The 17829-nt window shown below is 35.4% G+C and overlaps 1 protein-coding gene across 3 annotated transcripts; it reads left to right on the top strand.

Annotated features, from left to right (window-relative positions):
* The first annotated feature begins 3025 nt into the window (after positions 1-3025).
* Positions 3026-17273, top strand: LOC117973011 (sialomucin core protein 24-like). Of its 3 annotated transcripts, none has more exons than XM_059028283.1 (9): positions 3026-3373; positions 4042-4122; positions 5829-5891; positions 8085-8138; positions 8870-8911; positions 10800-10829; positions 14812-14901; positions 15858-16002; positions 16672-17273. In XM_059028283.1, the coding sequence occupies exons 1-9, from the start codon at positions 3304-3306 to the stop codon at positions 16694-16696; spliced, it is 600 nt and encodes a 199-aa protein (XP_058884266.1). In that variant the 5' UTR covers positions 3026-3303; the 3' UTR covers positions 16697-17273. The 3 variants fall into 3 exon arrangements, with proteins under 3 accessions (XP_058884266.1, XP_058884267.1, XP_034779705.2); XM_034923814.2 differs by having other exon boundaries at positions 3028-3373; positions 8121-8138; XM_059028284.1 differs by lacking the exon at positions 8085-8138 and having other exon boundaries at positions 3027-3373.
* The last annotated feature ends 556 nt before the right edge of the window (positions 17274-17829 follow it).

Below are 17829 nucleotides of genomic sequence, written 5' to 3'. Positions count from 1 at the left end.
TGTATCAACCTTCTTACTGTCTAATACAAATGGTTCTATGTGGCATATGTTTTATGCTGCTTAACGGGATACTTCATACCATCTACATTTTCATAATATGAATTTTCTTACCTATTAATACAGTATACTATTGTGTGTGTTTTGTATGGTTCTCTGCTGTCTTCGATTTCGTTATTTTTAACCAGACTTACTAATGTCCTTTTTTTAACAGTGTTACTTCTGAAAAGACTCCTAAAATGGAATGTCCTTTAAGAAAGCTTACAGCAGTAAACCGTGGTAAAAGCATAGCAAAGTAGTAAAGTATAGTCAAAGCCGAGTGAATACAAACTACATCAAGATGGGAATAACACCCAACAACTGAAGCTTATTTATTAAAAAAAAAAAGAACCCCCTGTACTATTAGAAATACATTTTATCACTATTATTTACTAAACTAAAGCATTGAAAACTGGAAATCAGCACAAAAAGAAAAATACATTAAATACAAATTAAGGTGCAAAACGGCCACTGCTTATCCATTTCTAACATTAAGATGGAAGACATTAATTTAAGTACCAGTATGGCCCAATTTCCAAAGTGCACTTCAGAGGTGTTATTGTGTTATTGCATTAACAGCTTAACATGGCTAACATTCTTCTCGAGGAATAATTCCACCCTCAAGACAACACTGAAACAACAGGAAGCTGCACTGACACAGGGTCACACAGGACCCGTTTGTACTGGACTGTGCAATCCCTCTGCACGGTACAAATCTCTTCACATCATTCGAAAGTTATTTTTGTCTTCCTTCCAGGTTTTATCTACTTTTTCAAAGGTGCACAGCAGTTTGAATTCAACTATACAGACAAACAAGCAACTGTCGTGAAAAGGGATAATTATTGGTTTGGGTGTTAAACATACTGTGAAGGGACCTCAGTGTTATTTTCACTGAGCAGTGTTTTTCTTATTCATTAAGCAAGCACAGGGCAGTCCATGCAGCCAATGATTCGGTTGATAACTTGGGTTATTTATTTACCTGTATCTGTTTATTTCACTTGTGGTCTTACTATACCAGCCTTTTGTTTCATTGAGAGTTGCTAATGTGTTAGGGATGAAACTCAATTGAAGGACATTAAGTAAGTGAGCAGTGTATCATGTTAATATTAAGTTATCTCTCAGCATCAATATTTTACAGATAGTTTTTTTTTTTAAAGTGTCAACCTTAAGGTATAATTCGGGGGCCACAGGAGAGGGCCTCTTTCCCTCTATGATTCCTATCCTTACCTCAATTCTGCTTCGATGCAGCCTTTCCCACACACTCTGGCCAAGTCAATGCGAGCAGTTCCAGGCGAAAGGTCCGCCTCACACCTGAATCCCATCTTTTATTCCTGACCAGCAGGAACTCTGTTTGGCTATCTCACCTGTCAATCTATACTCTCCTACAAAGGCTTGATCACAACTCCCGGGTTTCGTCTTAAGTTTGTCTTTTCCTACTTCTCCACTTCCTTCTATACCGCAAAGCAAATGCACTGGGCTCCCTCTGGGGGGGTGGGGCAGTAAATCTCACTCCCCCTGCCTCAGGTTCAGGCCGTGCCGCCCATCTGCCAGTATGGCAGAGGCTCTCATGGGAAGTCAGAGGGGACCCCCGGCCACACCTGTACTTTCACAGCTCATGCGCTGGCCTCTAACTGTCTTCTTATTCACAGGTCCCTTCTGGGCTAACAGTCCCTTTGGGGCTGAGAGCCTGGTGCCAGCCCTGTCTAATCTCTTTCTGTTTCCAGGTCCGAGACCTTTCTGCCCCTTGGAAAGCCGAGTCTACCCAGGCCACTAGAACGTGGTCCTCCAAGCAGTAGGGGCTCTCCCCATCCTATATGTTTTCAGTTCCAACCACATGGAACCTCTGCACTCTAATTCACTCATAATTCAGCCTTTGTTTATTTTTTTATTGCTCATCCCTTGGCCTGAAATAATAATACAAAAAGTTGCACAAACTGTCCACAAGGTGTCACAATTGTGTCAGTACTAATCCGACCCCATACTGAATGAGATACTTTCTATAAAATAGAAGGGTGAGCCATACAAAGGCAAGTTAAATGTAAGCTAAATTTCTGAAGTGAGGATTTTTTTTTTGTTTGTTTTGTTTTTTTGTTTTTAGAAATGGCCCCTCCGCAACTGTGTGTTAGTAATGGAAAATCTAAAAAAAAAAACTCAGCTATTTATTAAACTACTGCAGTAAATCCACACTGTATTATATATTTATACAATTCATTTAAATATGTTCAGGTATATTTCACAGATATAATGCTGCTATGTAATTATTATTCAATATAGGTATTTTTTATTTTGAATATTCAGGATCGTACACCTACTGTCTGGAATATCTGACACTGTTTTCGCTCAGTATACTGTTCTGTGGCCTATTAAACCCTGAATGACAGCCAAGGCTTTATCCCAGATATTTTTAAACACCAGAGTCAGGCACTAATCCCACAGCCAGTCTTAGCCTGGATGCACTGGGTTTGGAAAATGGAAATAAAACATCAATTAGCGCTTTGTGATGGTCATCCACTATGAACGGCGCTATATAAAAATAAAGATATTATTCTTTATTTATGTATTTATTTTCTTAATTTATTATGTCATCAGTAATTGGTTTGCATTATTTTGTAATACAGGTATAGCTATATTGGTCATGCTGTTTTTAAATCTTTCATATAGGCCTGGAGAGACTTACCGGTAGGGGTAAATAAAAAAAAAAATGACAGGTGGATGGTACCATCATGATTTTAAAATGCTCAGATGTTGTTCGTTTTGACGGGTCTATCAAAGTTTTGCAAATAACAAATGGGTTAATTAGTGATACTGACATCAACTTCACCGCTTAATTCAAGCATAGGTCTGCAGGGCTCAAACCTACTGGACTGGTCCATTTTATAATACTTTAAATAATGTACTACTGTATGGGTTTCCTGTCTAAAATGTGTTACTGTGCCTTTAACAGCGTGACCGCACACTGTTTACAAAAAAGGTAGCCCGGCCTCCTTGACTCGTGGGGGCGGTTTATCGTTTCTACTGTTGCGAGCGCTTTGAGTCAGTGAGACTGCTGAATCTATTGGGAACTGTGAAAAAAAAAAAAAAAAAAAAAAGTCATATCGGTGTTTTATGGATTTTTTATTTTGAAAATTCTTACCTGTAGCTTTCCAGAGGATTGCAGTTGTCACTCAGACGGACAAATATAACCTCTTGTCTGTGTGAAAGTCGACATATCTAACTTCTGGTGACTGAACCCCAGTTTTCCAACTTTCAACTGAAGTACAATTTAAAATGAAATTAAATTGTGTCTGTGTGTGCGTGTCCGGACTGCTGCTGGTTCTCTGTTTGAGCGTCTTCTGTGGTAAGTACAACTCGACACATATTTTTATTAATATACTGAACATACAAAACTAGAAAGCCCCGCTTTATCAAATTAATTTTACGACGCGTGTAGGGTTTGGGCAGACATTGGTGACGCATTTTTACAGTCTGGCCCACTAAATCGTGAACTAGTGGCAGGCGTATACTTCAGAAATGTCAAAGTAGATAAACAAAGGTTTTTAAAAAATATTGACTCCTGCTAATAATGTACCCACTTACAAATCTAAAAAAAAATCAACTACTGTAACGTTTTAACTCTGCAGAAGTCACTCTGGTTTGGCGAAATAAAGTATTTTACCACAAACAAAGCGTAGGTGAGCAATTTACCTGTCGTTAGAGTTCTGTAATGTCACCTAATGGTGGATTAAAACGAGCTATTCCTAAACCCCCCGGTCTATTACTTCAGTCGTCGCAGTCGTGGTAGATTTTTTGTCACTATGTCTAATAGTTTCTAGTCACTTGTTCATTAATGACAATTGTAATGTCATTTTAAATGGCCGTGGAAGTAATTTTAACTGGATTTATTTAAAAATACATCTTCATGTTTGCATTTTACCACTTGACCAAAGTACAAGTGAATGCTATGCATTAATTTACCATTTTGCTGTTTTAATAATTGATTTATTTTTTTTGTCTGTTTGTTTTCAGAACCATGTTCTACTTTTAATGATTGCCACACATGCACTAATCAAACTGGCTGTTTTTGGATGGATTGTATAAATGTAACAGGTAATATGATGTGATTAGTTCAGGACTGGGTTAATAAAATTTAAAAAAAACTACTGTCAGAAATTGCTTAATGTCCAAGATCAAGTAGCACCAGTTTTAAACCTGTTCTATTATTTGGTTCTAGGTGAAGAGTTTAGAATTGCAGGGCTCTATTACTACAGAGCCACTTGCTTACTCTCAGCTTTATTGCTATTTTTAGCTGTTGTATGCCTGCTGTCTGTTCACTGTTGCTAGGATCCTTTTGGAGATGAGAGATACTGTAGTTGTATTTATCAAAGACACTCTCAGTCCTAGTCAAATAATGATTAAAATTCAAAATTCTAGTCCGACCCCTTTTAATACCAGAGGCATTAAACAAAATGTAATCCTACATTCAGTTAAATAGATGTTGGGTATTAAATCATACGCTGTAGTTTTCTTTTGTTTTAATACAGGGCCTGTGCATGTCATACTAAAGATAAACTCATCATTGCCCCCAATCTTTGTTCATAGAAATACTGTATTAAATAGGCAAGGGTTTAGAACATGATTTACTGATGCCTGGAGTCATGGGAGAGCCATATAATCACATGACTCCAAAGAGACACAGCAGTTCTTTTGAACTTTCTCTCAGAAATGACATCACAGAAAGTTCCGCTACTTTGTCTAAGTAAATAATAAGGTGTCCGGCTATGCACATGTAGCAAAATCTCTCTATTGCAACCACTAAATGGACTGTGTATAAGGATGTTAATTGAGCTAGTCACAGGCAGGAGTGTACTGTATGTATTGATTACTGATGCCTATGGGAAATAATGTATATATCTGCATATAACAGACACATAGGAGTGTTACTGTAAACTATACAAAAAAAATACATACAAAGAAAACATCTCAAGTTCATTATCCTGTCAATGTTGGATTTTTCCAAGCCGTCTTATAAGAATGTATTGCAAAATATAATAGTTGCTTTACAGTATGCCTCTGTGCAAATGTCAATTGAAAGATACTGTAAGCACGTTTCAGATAGTTTTGTATTCAGTTCTTCAAGGCTTCAACTCAGTCCCGATATCTGAATATAATTTGAATGCTTCTGCTGTGCAAAGATGTAGGTCTTGACATACCGGCATCAACTGTAAACAAAACCAGTTTGAACAAGCCTAAGTACACAGATCAACATTAGCGAATTTTAACAAAACTAGATCAGCCCATTTTGTACAAAAAAAAGTTTATCAAGTGGTGGAGAAAACCCTGTTTTGCTATTCCATGAACCTTTAACCCAGATGGGTTGTCTCCTCCAGTGTACTTTTATCAGTTTCCAAAAAAGTGTCCTGTTGAAATACATTGGGCCTACATTTTTATATGTTTATGCTGTTTACACCGCCACTTTTATAAAAGCATTATTTGTGGAGGAAGTAACTTAAGGAGGGTGTTATAAAAGCTTTTGTTACTAATTTATTTGGCAGGGTGTGTGTTAATGTCCTCTGTTCTATGTTGCCATGGAAACAGAATGCTATACTGAATATAGATTTTTTTTTTATACTTCATTGAAAATATACATTATTTCAGCAGTTTATGAAAAAATTAAAACTATTTATTCTGCATGTCTTGTAGCGGCTGTCCCGCTTGTGCATTGTTGCTCAAAACCAGCTCGAGACGTGTATTATTGTGTGATGATAATACATTATGACATTTTTAATGTAGAATAATAATGCTTCTTTTTATAGCCCCAGTATGTGGAAACAACACACAGCTCAATGCATCACAGTGCAATAAGACTGGTTGTGGTGGTGAGTAAAAACAAGAAATACATTCAAATATTCTAATTATCTTCAAGTCATGTCAAAGTGTCTTATAATTTTATTAAATCATTGAAAGTAGATTTTTTGTTTGATGTAAATGTATTTCTGCTGTTCAGATCAATTGAATATTCGGTATGCTCCTAAAATAACCTTATAAACCACACTTGGTAAAAGAGAAAAGGATTATGTTATTTCTGCTGGGTGTTGATCCTAGTTTTCCACAATAAAAAAAAAAAAAAAAAAAAAAAAGTTTGGTCTTGTCGTAACTTCCTTAGTAGATTTGCACAGATAGAAGCAGGAAACTCGAATGTGGTTTAGCCCTAGTCGATAACCTGGATTTCTTTGAGTGGAGTGAGACCTTCTCCACCTTGTGCTGTAGTAACAGGAAAGTGTTATTGAAACAGCTGGCCAGGAAATGAAAATGAGTGGCAGTGCTGTTTCTACAGGAACATTAAAGGCCTACATTGTAAAAAATAGGAGATTTGTTTCCAAAACAGATAGTAAGATAGTCAGATAATGGGCTAGATTTGCGCAATACTTTAAATAAATTGTCCAAAAAGCGTATAAGGTGTAGCTCACTGTATTTTTATATATATATATATATATATATATTATACATACATAGAAAAGAACTGGTTCTGCTACACATGACGTCAAATCAGCTGAAGGTTGCCAAAAATCAAGAATGGAAATAGGTGAATGAAAATAATTTAAGGAAACGCGACATATTCAGGTTAGCTTCAGGCCCATCAGTGTTTGAAGTGTCATTACTACAGTTTTAAGGCAGGTGCACTGCAGTTAGGTAATATACAGTCAGTCCTAGTTGGTAGATAGGAGTTTGAGGGGTTGTTTTTGTTTTTTACAGTTTAGTAAATTAGTCCCAGAGAAAAAAGAGCACAGTCCTTTCAGACAAGGTGATCAGCACCAGAATGTTGTGAATTTGCATGTGGTGGATTTTGTACTGAACCAAATGCAAAGAGAAAACTGACAAACACTGGCTATCACTTGATATGTATAGGATGTAAACAATCTCGCATGACCAGGATATAATTTTATAAATTAAACGATAATTTATGATCACATTATAGGACCATGTAATTTCATGACTGGTATTGATAATCATCAGGTATTGAAGGAAGCTATAATAACATTTCGCCAAGCTCCGAGTGCTCTACTGAGCTATTTTAATTTTAATCGAAAGTGCCAAATTAATCATAGCAGGAATCTGTTCTATTGATGCAAAGGCCTGTTTTGTTTTTTTACAGATTGTGTTTAACATGAGATTAAAAAAACACTGTGAGCAGTATGCTGTATTGTGTGTGTGTGTGTGTGTGTGTGTCTGTGTCTGTGAGTCAGTGGTTCTGTTTGAGTCAGCTGGCTGAGCTAAGATCAATTAACCTCCATTGTGACCTTGCAGCTCTGTATTACCTCAGTGATAGAGAATGCAGATCACCAGAGCAGATACTGTATTGCTGTTAAACTACAGAAAATATACTAGACTTGCAGCACAGTGTTATCCATGTGAAGACCTCTTTCTGTCACAGAATACAGATACATGTGTCTTTGGTAGTAAAAAAAAAACAAAAAACTGTGTATTGGTCAGAGAAGCCCATAAAGCAGTGTATAGGTGGTCCAGTTTTCTTATATTTGATAAGGACAAGTTTAACATCTACTCAACCTGAAACATTGGGCATGCTAAACAACTGTTTTGAAGATTATAAGATTTTCTGACTGATATTTTGCTGTAAAAACTGTTTGCATTGCTTAACATTAAACTTTGCAAAATACTGTTACACTTTCTGAACCAGCTGGAATTGCAAAAAAAAAAAAAAAAAAAAAAAAAAACACTCAAGAATATAGCATGGTGGATGTTAATGTCATTTAAAATATTCTGGAAAACCATTTTTGACACACATAATCATAATGTGTACCATTGTAAAAACATAGAAAAAGCATGATAAATTGCTCTTTAAATGGATGTTGGTCTATAGCATACTATTTTATTAAGCTTATTTTAAAAATGGAAATGTCTTAATTTTTGGCAAAAAAGGGTCTTGATCGTTGGGTAAAAACCACCTTGCCACGAAACCAAAAGAAACATTTAATTGACTTAATTAAAATGTAATACTTTTTTTTTTTTTTTAATTGTAATCATTACTTAATTCCTACTTTTTTTTAAAGTTACAAATGAAAACCTGCTTATTTTTACCCTCACAGTTACTCCTCCTCCAATTGGTAAGTGTTATTTTGTATTTGTTTGCTTAAAGCACAGTATTAACTTTTTGTAGTAGTCTTTCTTTGTAATTACTCTGTGTATTATTGGATATCGGTGTATTCTATCTCTGTAATCACTCTGTATAATTGGATATCGATGTATTCGAATTGCATGTGAGGGATGAAACGTTACATTTTTCTTCTTTGACGAATAAGATAATACATGCCGGAATGCTATTGTCAAGAAAATAGAAATTCTGGAATTCTGTCTTGTCCAGAGTTCTTAATGTGTGTCTTTTTAAGCTTCAAATACCACAACCACTACAAAAGGTCAGTTTTCTTGACTTGCGCTTAAACCAGAGTCAGAGATGTAACAAACGCAGTTGAATGTGTTGCATGCGTGATTACTAATCAGACTAGCTGTCCAACACTACTTCTGGTTTGAATGATTGATTAAAGTTTATGGAGAATGTTGGTCTTGCTCATTTCTAATTCCGTAGGAAAACTAGAGACATTTTGATATATTTTCTTATTTATAGTAATAGTTTCCAGTGCCACAAAGTCCAATAAAAAAATATTTACTTTTTTTTTTTTTTTGTAGCTGAGATCATTTATACATGTTTATGAAGAGTGATACATGGTACAGTGTATTGAACATATAGTGCAATACACCTGCATATTTAAACTTATGAGAATTGTAATAAGGTCTGTAAGAATACCTGATAAAAGTAAAGTCATTTCTTCTTTACCAGGCACAACAGCTCATCCTGCTACTAAAGCTACTGCTACTTCTGGTAAGTTTATAAAAAGTTTCTATAGCAAGTGAGGTGCTGGCCAAAAGGTACGTAACGTTGAAACAAGTGTCTCTGCATTAGGTGGATTTGTTCAGTAGTATAATTATCAATAAGCTTACTCTAGCAGCTGCAAAGAATAGGTTTGGCCGTACACACAAAGGATTTTTCTTTATCCTTTTAGGTCTTTAAATGTGAGTAATTCATTACTAAAAAAGGTGAAAATATATAATTATGTATGTGTTGATGTGGTAAACTTACATTCTAATCACCCTGTATTTGTGTGTGTGTGTGTGTGTGTGTGTGTGTGTGTGTGTGTATATATATATATATATATATATATATATATATATATATATATATAATGTACAATTGACATTTAATATGTATATATTTTTTTAAATCCTTTGTCCAAGAGTCATGAAACTGGACTGAGTCATCACATGAATTTGTGATAATCTCTTTTAGACACTAAAGCTGCGATGTGGTGTTTTTTTTGTACTGATGTTAATCCCACAGCCATATGTTAGGCTCTGTATGTGTGGTACTGTATGTACAATGGTCCTAATTCAATCCCACTGATAACTTGTCCAGTGACTTTGTAGAGTAGGAGGTCGCTTCATAACTTGTATATAGTGATATCATTCAGCACATTTTTAATCTTATTTCATTTCAAAGATAATAAATTAAGTGTATCATGCACTGGGAAACAGTAGTTATAGAACCCAAGTTCCTTATAGCTTTTATCAGGAGTTGCCATGTGAAAGATCCTGTAAATAGTGCCTGTGCAACAGAGACCTGAACTCTACAGAAGTATGTATTTGCCGCTGCTCTCTTGACTGTAGTAAAAGTAGAGCTTGAGGGCTGACCCCACAACCTTCCTGCTTTGCACACGTGTTGGTTTTTTTGTGGTGATACTGTATGAGTACAGATTCAAAGTCCTATTACATACGCACAATTCACACAATTAAAAAAAATTAAATTAAAAAATAACATTGATTAATGACCAAAAAAACTTTTAGTGTGAAGTTAACCAACAGGGTTTTTTTTTTTTTGTTTTTTTTTTAAACATATTCAGTAATGGTATGAATCATTTGTCAGATCATCTCTTTGCCTATTACTGGCAATCAAAAGCTGTGACGTTCTAAATAGGTAAAGCCACTATTCCTGTAATGTCGTACACTAAACCCTCTGGCACTGCTGAATTGAAAAGCATTGATGAGTAATGTGGGAATTCACAATCTTTAACAGGAAATCCCCCAGGGCAAATTAACAGACACTATTTGTGACAACTGCAGCACATTTATTGACTGTGTATCTGAGATGATACAGTTTTCTAGAAGAGGATAAATGGAACTTAAACTATGGTGTCGAACCCTCGTATTTCTCATTTAATGTTGTGTTGTTTCTCGCCAATGCGTTGCAGATCACCACCTACCATATTTGTAGTTTGGAATATACGATTGAAACTTAAAAAGGATTAAATACTTAAGATCACCAGTCTAATTTAAAACTGTAAAGTACTTGTATATACTATTCAATTTAGAATGGAATAGCAGAAACAAGCTCTGGTTTTCTTGCTATAGGTTGTTCCACTGTATGTTAGTCTGCAGCTCAGTTAACAACAGTATGCTGCTGCACCACTTAAAAGAAGTGTACTGCAAGAGGACTTTTAATGCAGACACACAAAACCGATGCCCATAACAATTACATTTATAAGTACTGTTCTATTATTGAAGAGCAGATCTTTACAAACAATCTGTAACATTGTAGGATATTTCATGTTCAGTTTTGCAAGAATACAATTGTTGTCTATTATAACATACTTTTAAATTAATTTATGAAGTTATTTTCACATTAAAGACTAACTTCCCTGCTTTCTGTCTTTCAGCCTCAACACAATCTCCCAACACAACTGCCAGTGAGTATAGTTTTATATTGATTCTGTTTGAACTTGTTCAGTATTTCCATTTTTCTTTCTTTTGTTTTGGGTATTATCTTTACAAAACAATAATTTTGAAGGACCATGAAGCACCAGAAAAACATTGTGAAATAATGCCAGTTGAAACCCAATACTGTAAACTAGGACATATTGCATAACAATAATTAAAAATGCTGACCGTAGTGAACGCTACAGCTTTTGTTAGGATTGTCCGTTTATGAAGCAGAGATGTTTTGCAGAGCTACAGGATATAACTGTTAACCCAGACCTCATTTATCAAAAGTTTAACTTCAGAGAAAAAAATGTTATGCAATTTTCTTTGGACGGCGAAATTAGAGCTTCGAATGTAGTAGAGTGGTGCACTTAGGGCTGCCAGAGCTTGTGTATTTGTTCAGTAAGTCATTTATTAAAATATATATTTATCTTGGTGTTGATCTCGCACAATTGGCAACAAGTCAGGGAGATAAAAAGGTCAACAAATTTCAGTGCTCAAGTTAATGTCGTACTACAGCTTTTATTAGCCTTTGCTCCTCCTGAATTTTGTCAAGGCTACAACCTTTCTTCTGCTTCTGCTAGTTTTGTATGCTCGAGTACATTTTTATCACAAACTTCTTCTGCATACTTATGTTCGTTTACCAAAGTGTCCTTCTTGGTTTTTATTTTGAAAATAGAACTGCAAAAAAACCAGGAAGGTTTCTTTGACCCAGGTCAAAATTATTTGGAGCTAGTTTAAAATACTTTTATTAAAATGTGACGTGGAGAAGGTCCAGCACATGCAGAGGAAGTAGCGTCTTCCTGCCTCAGTCAGTGATGTAGAAAACCACAAAGACTAAACACCAAATGGAGGGGTAGGCTATCAAAGGTATTAGCCAGCTACATGCATACACTATTGTCAATGCTCTTTTTAGTCTGTTTTTGTATCTAAAGAAGGGCTTAGTCCAAGTTATTGAGAGTATCTGAATGAGGATAGTCCTAGATACACCTCTGTGTGTCTTGAATTACTTGTTTAGATCATACGGTACTGAATAGCACTGCTTCTCCAATTGTGATAAAATCTGATTGACATTCTTCAGAAGTTATTTGGAATACTGTATCATAATATGGGGATATATGACTGTTCATTTCTTCATCTACTGTACAGTGTATGTACTGTGTGTCACACTTACAGTTGTAGGTCATGCTGATCTTCTGTTTCATGATACTGATACTATGCATTTAAAGCTGTGGCAGGGGGTTTATGTTACTAGCACGCTTGTTCAAAGTCATATCAACTCCAGGCTCGTGCACTAACATGCAAGCATATTGTTATGCACGCAATGTGTACTGTTGCTCTATCAAGTTTTTTAAGATATTTTCTGTTGAGAACATTTACAGATTCTTTAGAAATGCGAATAGACACTAAAGGATTAGTTATGGATGGTCAATGAGGATTTTACTTTCATTCCTCCCCATTTAAAAACAGTATTTATCTGATGACGACATTAGCTGAAATGTACTTAATACAGCACATGCTGCTTTGAATTTATGACCAGTTATTGATTGAGAAGACAGTTAACACAATACCTAGTGTTTTAATTAGCTGAGCAGGCCTGGTGGTTTTAAATAATCATCTTATATCAGCAGTTTTGTTTCCTGCACCATGCTGCAAACCGTTCAGGCTGATTCCCAAAGCCTCTTGTTTATTGTTTTTTTGTGCTATGCACAATCTCACATACTGTAACAATGACTCGCTTCATGCAAGATGAAAATACATTATGACATTTGGTATTAGTAGTAGCAGTAGTACTATTCTTCAAATTATTACTCATAAAACGCCACTTGTTCACCTGTTAAATTTATTTTACAACATTCTTGAACAATATTATGAATATCAAACTTTATCACAGGCATAAAACAATAATGCATAAAATAAGTCAATCAGCAAATGTGTGAATGACAACACAGTGCCTGAACTTCATTCTGTTTTAAAGTCGGTAACCCCCTGCTAATCAAGGTACTGTATAATGGGGCTGCTGGAAGCTTTAGCAGCATACCCCAGCGTTACATTTTTCAGTGTATCCTGATGTATCTGGTAAATGCAGCAAACAATTTCTTGAACAAATGTGAAATGTCCTTTTAAATGTTCAGGGTAATTGTAACGTCTGTTTTTAATAAATTGTGCCATTTGCACGTACTGAATCAGGAGAATTACACTGCAAACAAAGTGTGATCAGCTGAAGGACAACGGGATAACAGGATTGTATTAATCCTACTACAACAGGCTTACTGGCATCTTTTCCTACAAAGGTTAGACATTGCCTGCTATTGCAATGTGACTGTCTTTAGAAATGACATGTTGGCTAATAGCGCTTTTTTTTTTTTTATGGTAGCAATTATTTATAGCAAAGTGCTAAAATCTACCAATAAACGATCTACAGTGCTTAACAAAATGGAGAGTTGCAAAACAAATTGGCAAGTTATTTCTAAGGTCCATACTGTACATTAGATTTTAACTAGTAAAACTGAAATTATCATAAGGCTGAATGGAACTTTCAAATTCCAGGGTACAGGGTAGAGGTTCATTATTGCTGTTCCTCAAACAGATTTCACTTTAAAATCCTAGTTTTTAGTGTAGTTGTTTAAAGCATACAAACAGGGAATTGCATACAGATTTAGTTTGTATGTTTTTTTAAAAAGAAGTTGGAAAACCTGTTGCTGAACATGGAACAAAACGATGAGCGACTGTCCTTCAGCCGTGATACTGGACCTTTTCTAATGTATGTCAAAAATAAAAAGGAGCTTTTATTTGCAGGAGTTAATAAACTGTTCAGATAAATGAAAAGGTTCTGCTGTAGCTGGTTAAAGATGTACAAAGTCATACTGAGCAGTTTACCTCCTCAAGGGAAGGTGAAGGGAATAATGGAATCGTGTTCTCTCCTAGCTTTCAGCAATGGATCTTCTTCTGTATGTAATACAATCAAATAAAGTGACAAATCACTAGTCAGCTCTCATTAAAAGCTAACTCGGATAAAACACATTTTCTGATACTATGAATTTACTACATGGTCCCAGGCAAATTTACACTCGCTTATTTTAAATTGCTTATAATATGAATTCACTGAATATGAATTTTCTGTTTTGTGCGAATTATGTTGGTGCCCCCCTCGCCCCCTCGGATAGTGGGAAATGTATTAACTTGCATCCAGACAAGTGCATCTGGATTTTAGTGCTGTTTTGGGACTAATGATCCTATGATGCATCTTGAGTGTCCAGTAGACACAGTTTTCAAGTTGCCATGATGCTCACGCATCCATGCCATTTCCATGAAGGACTGAACTGAATGACCAGCCCAAAAAACGTGCATTATCCTTGCAGACAAAAGTGGAGGTGTTGAAAGTGGTGGATAGTGCACCACCATACAAGAAAAAGAAAGATGCTCCAGATTTCAGCATTCCTGCGAAGACTTTGTCAGCCATTCTGACCTGGGTACATTAATACAGGCCTAAAAACAACAAACTGGATGCAAGTCGTCGGCTTTTCCGATTTGCCCAATTCCCTGATGTTGAGGACGCCTCGCTTTTATGGTTTATAAATGCCTGTGATCAGAATGTGCCTGTATCTGGGACTGCTATGAGCGAGACACAATGCTGAGAAATTAACACAGCAGCTGGGATATGCAGATTTCAAGTGCACTTCATTTGCAATGTATACTTTTTAAAAGTTCACTTACAACTGTATTTTCAATAAAATGCACAGTACTTTTACATTTATAATAGTTTTCATTGTAATGTAATTGAAATTTGATTTCAGAGTTACTGTAACTTCAATAAAAACTGACTGCATTTGACTTAGATGCCGGATAATAAGAATTACTTCTTATCATCAGCATGGATAAAGCAGAACTACAAAACTGTTATTAAGTAATCTTAGGGATGGCTTACTCACTGAATTTAAACATATCTTTATCATTTTTTTGTAATAGATGGAACCACTCCACATACACCAAGTAATACAACAGTTGTGCCACCAACCAATACTACAAACCCTGCAAAGACTTCTGCTGCCTCTGCAAGTACGTCCTGTTAATTTATTATTATTATTATTATTATTATTATTATTATTATTATTATTATTATTCAATCAATCAATCTTTATTTTATATAGTGCCTTTCATAGTGGACCACCAATTATTTTTATTATTTAACATTACTGGAAGTGTGACAGTCTTTTTGTAAGTATAATATTTTTTAAAACAATAGTGCTTTCAAATTAAATTAATAGCTTTGCACATAGAAACATACAACTGCTTAGCTTGTTGACACAAAGTTTATTATAACAATAGCTAATTAACGCAAAAATTAAACAAAACATACATGAAAACAATTTTATATACTGTATGTTTTAATTTTCCATTCCGAAGAAAGGTTTACAAATCTTCTGTGTGAAAGTAGGAAAAGATGCTGTGTTAAATTTGCATACCTGAATTCTCAATAGAAAACAGCTGCTCAGGAATGCTCTTTTTCATTGATCTGCTGTGGTCTTGACAAAATAAATAGCCAAACCTCATTGGGCTGGCTGTCCCCCAAAATATCACATCCGAACTTGAAAACCAACCTTTATTGATCAGGAAGAACCATCGCTTCTGACCTTTATTGGGGCAGATTTAATTTATTTGATGGGGTTGTAGCTGTTTTGTAGAGGTGTCCATGGTACTCTATGAGGTTGCTGATTGGCTGACGGCCATTACAGTGAGAGAGATAGTGAGAATACCAATTTTGATTGATGCTATATATGAAAGCCATTTTGAGTTGTTTGTCCAGCCCCTGTATTTGATTCAAATGAATCCTGTAACTTCTTTATAGGTTGCTGTGCCTATAGAAGCTGTTTATACCGTGTCATATGATGTATGAATTGATCGCTATACAAAATATCATCCAAATGTAACAACCCAACAAAAAAGGTCATTTTTATTTTCATTTGAAGACTTGATGACAGTCTCACTTCATTCATATCTTTCTCTCCATTTAGGCACCACAGCTAGTCCACGCACTGGCTCCAGGTTCGACGCAGGCAGTTTCATAGGTGGCATGTTACTGACCCTGGGTATGACGGCCATTCTGTTCATGGGATACAAGTTCTCTTGTGTAAAACGAGAAGTGCAATACAGAACCATGTAAGGATTACTTTATTTATATGAGTTTAGTTTAATGATGCACACATGTGCACAAAACCATGGAGGTTCTCATCTATTGTCGTACATGCTTACAGGATGCATTGTATGTGTGTGTGTGTTTATTGTGTTGTGGAACCTGGAATGCATGCGGTTTCCTCCCTTGTATGAAAATAATTCAGTCGCTCCGAAACAACCAAAATGCTGTTGTTTTTTTGCAGGTGCTCTTAAATGATATATGTCCTGCTTATAAAAATATAAACAAATGTGTTCATGTATTTTGAAGCACGTATTTTAAAACATGGTTATTCTATCATATATTACTTATTATATCAAATGTATTTTGGTTAGCAGTGCTTACCATTTAGCTTGTAACAATCATGTACCATTTATGGCTTTTTTTTTTTTTTTTTGAAATATTTAAACCACATTTAAACACACATTTGTCTAGTTTTGAGTCCGCCACCTCTACAGTGGTGTCCCATCAACCATACCTCGGCATATCAATCTCAAGTGTCTGTGCCTTTGGAGGAGGAACTCCAAATCTTACCTTCACACTCAAGTCGTTGCCCCATCTAGTAAATGATAATGCTCATAAACACATTGTAGATTGTTTGTTTGTTTGTTGGAAGCTAAAAACGGTATTTATATAAATTGTTGTTTCTTTTCTAGCGAGGAACATGATGCCATAATCTAAAGAATAAATCAACAATATGAAGAAAATCCAGAAGAACTTTTCAGAGCGTCTTAAAAAGACCTGAGGGAAGAAGATCCAAATGACACAGTTGTTACTTTTTGTACAATACTACCGAAATAATTTCAGTTTTTCCTGCACCACTGCTTTAAATGTAAATACTTGAATATATTGTCCCTAATGCATAGTTATAACATCACTTGGATGCTTTACTTTGTTACATTGTTGTTTTGAGGGGTGGGGGGTGCTTTTATACTTTTTAAAATGTTTTTCGCTTGCACGTTTAGTTACCTGCTTTGTAATATAAGGATCTACACGTCATTTTTAAGGATGTGTGCTGATACTGATGGGTCAGGCACCAATGACCTCTCAGACCAGGGACACATTAATCAGAAATGGCCCTGCAGTAAAGGAACTCAAAGCATTACTGTGATTCTTGCCGATCAAAAGAGTGACTGTATGTAAACCAGGTTGTTTAAATACAACACATGTGTAATTGGAGAAAAAGGACTAGTTGCTTTTGTCGGTGCAAAGTATTGATTTGATGGTTTTGGTGGGTAATAAAATTAATTTGGACCAATTGTGTCTTTGCTTAGTATTTGCTGTCCAATAGCTTTCATTACGGCAAAATCAAAATGAAAAAGCCGACACTGATTGATTTTCATTTTGATTCGCTGTTGATGCTGTGACATAGCAGCGGGCATCTACTGCCTGATAAAAGCCCGCTACAGCTGGAAGCTGATTGGCTGATGGTGCTGAATCGTTTTCTAATGTTTTGTAAGGAATAAAACAATTTTAACTCTACATAACTAATTTAAAAAAACAGCTTACCTCCATGCAAGAGTTTTGCCGGATTGATCAAAGTAGTTTATTGCTAGTTTTATACCATTTAGGCCTATATGTTTTTTGTGTCCTTAAAAAAAACAAAACAAAAAAAAAAAAACACCTCTCTTTGGTTTTACACCTGCTTTAAAATAGAGCCGAAGTGTGTGTGTGTGTCTATATATATATATATATATATATATATATATATATATTGTGCTTCGCAATATTCATATAGATAAAATTAACTTTCTTTATGGTGTAATAGTTGGTACGTGTTTGGTACATAGCCCCCTCTGGTGGCTAAATAATTG

The sequence above is a fragment of the Acipenser ruthenus genome, chromosome 8 (assembly GCF_902713425.1).
Source record: "Acipenser ruthenus chromosome 8, fAciRut3.2 maternal haplotype, whole genome shotgun sequence".
NCBI lineage: Eukaryota > Metazoa > Chordata > Actinopteri > Acipenseriformes > Acipenseridae > Acipenser > Acipenser ruthenus.
This window is presented reverse-complemented; position numbering and strand designations above follow the sequence as displayed.

What these genes read in the sequence shown, in the direction of transcription:
- LOC117973011 (XM_059028283.1), top strand. Translation starts at nt 3,304, where the DNA reads ATGAAATTAAATTGTGTCTGTGTGTGCGTGTCCGGACTGCTGCTGGTT. An exon ending in ATCTCCCAACACAACTGCCA is followed by an intron (nt 10,830 to 14,811) that starts GTGAGTATAGTT and finishes TTTTTGTAATAG; the next exon opens with ATGGAACCACTCCACATACA. An exon ending in GACTTCTGCTGCCTCTGCAA is followed by an intron (nt 14,902 to 15,857) that starts GTACGTCCTGTT and finishes CTCTCCATTTAG; the next exon opens with GCACCACAGCTAGTCCACGC.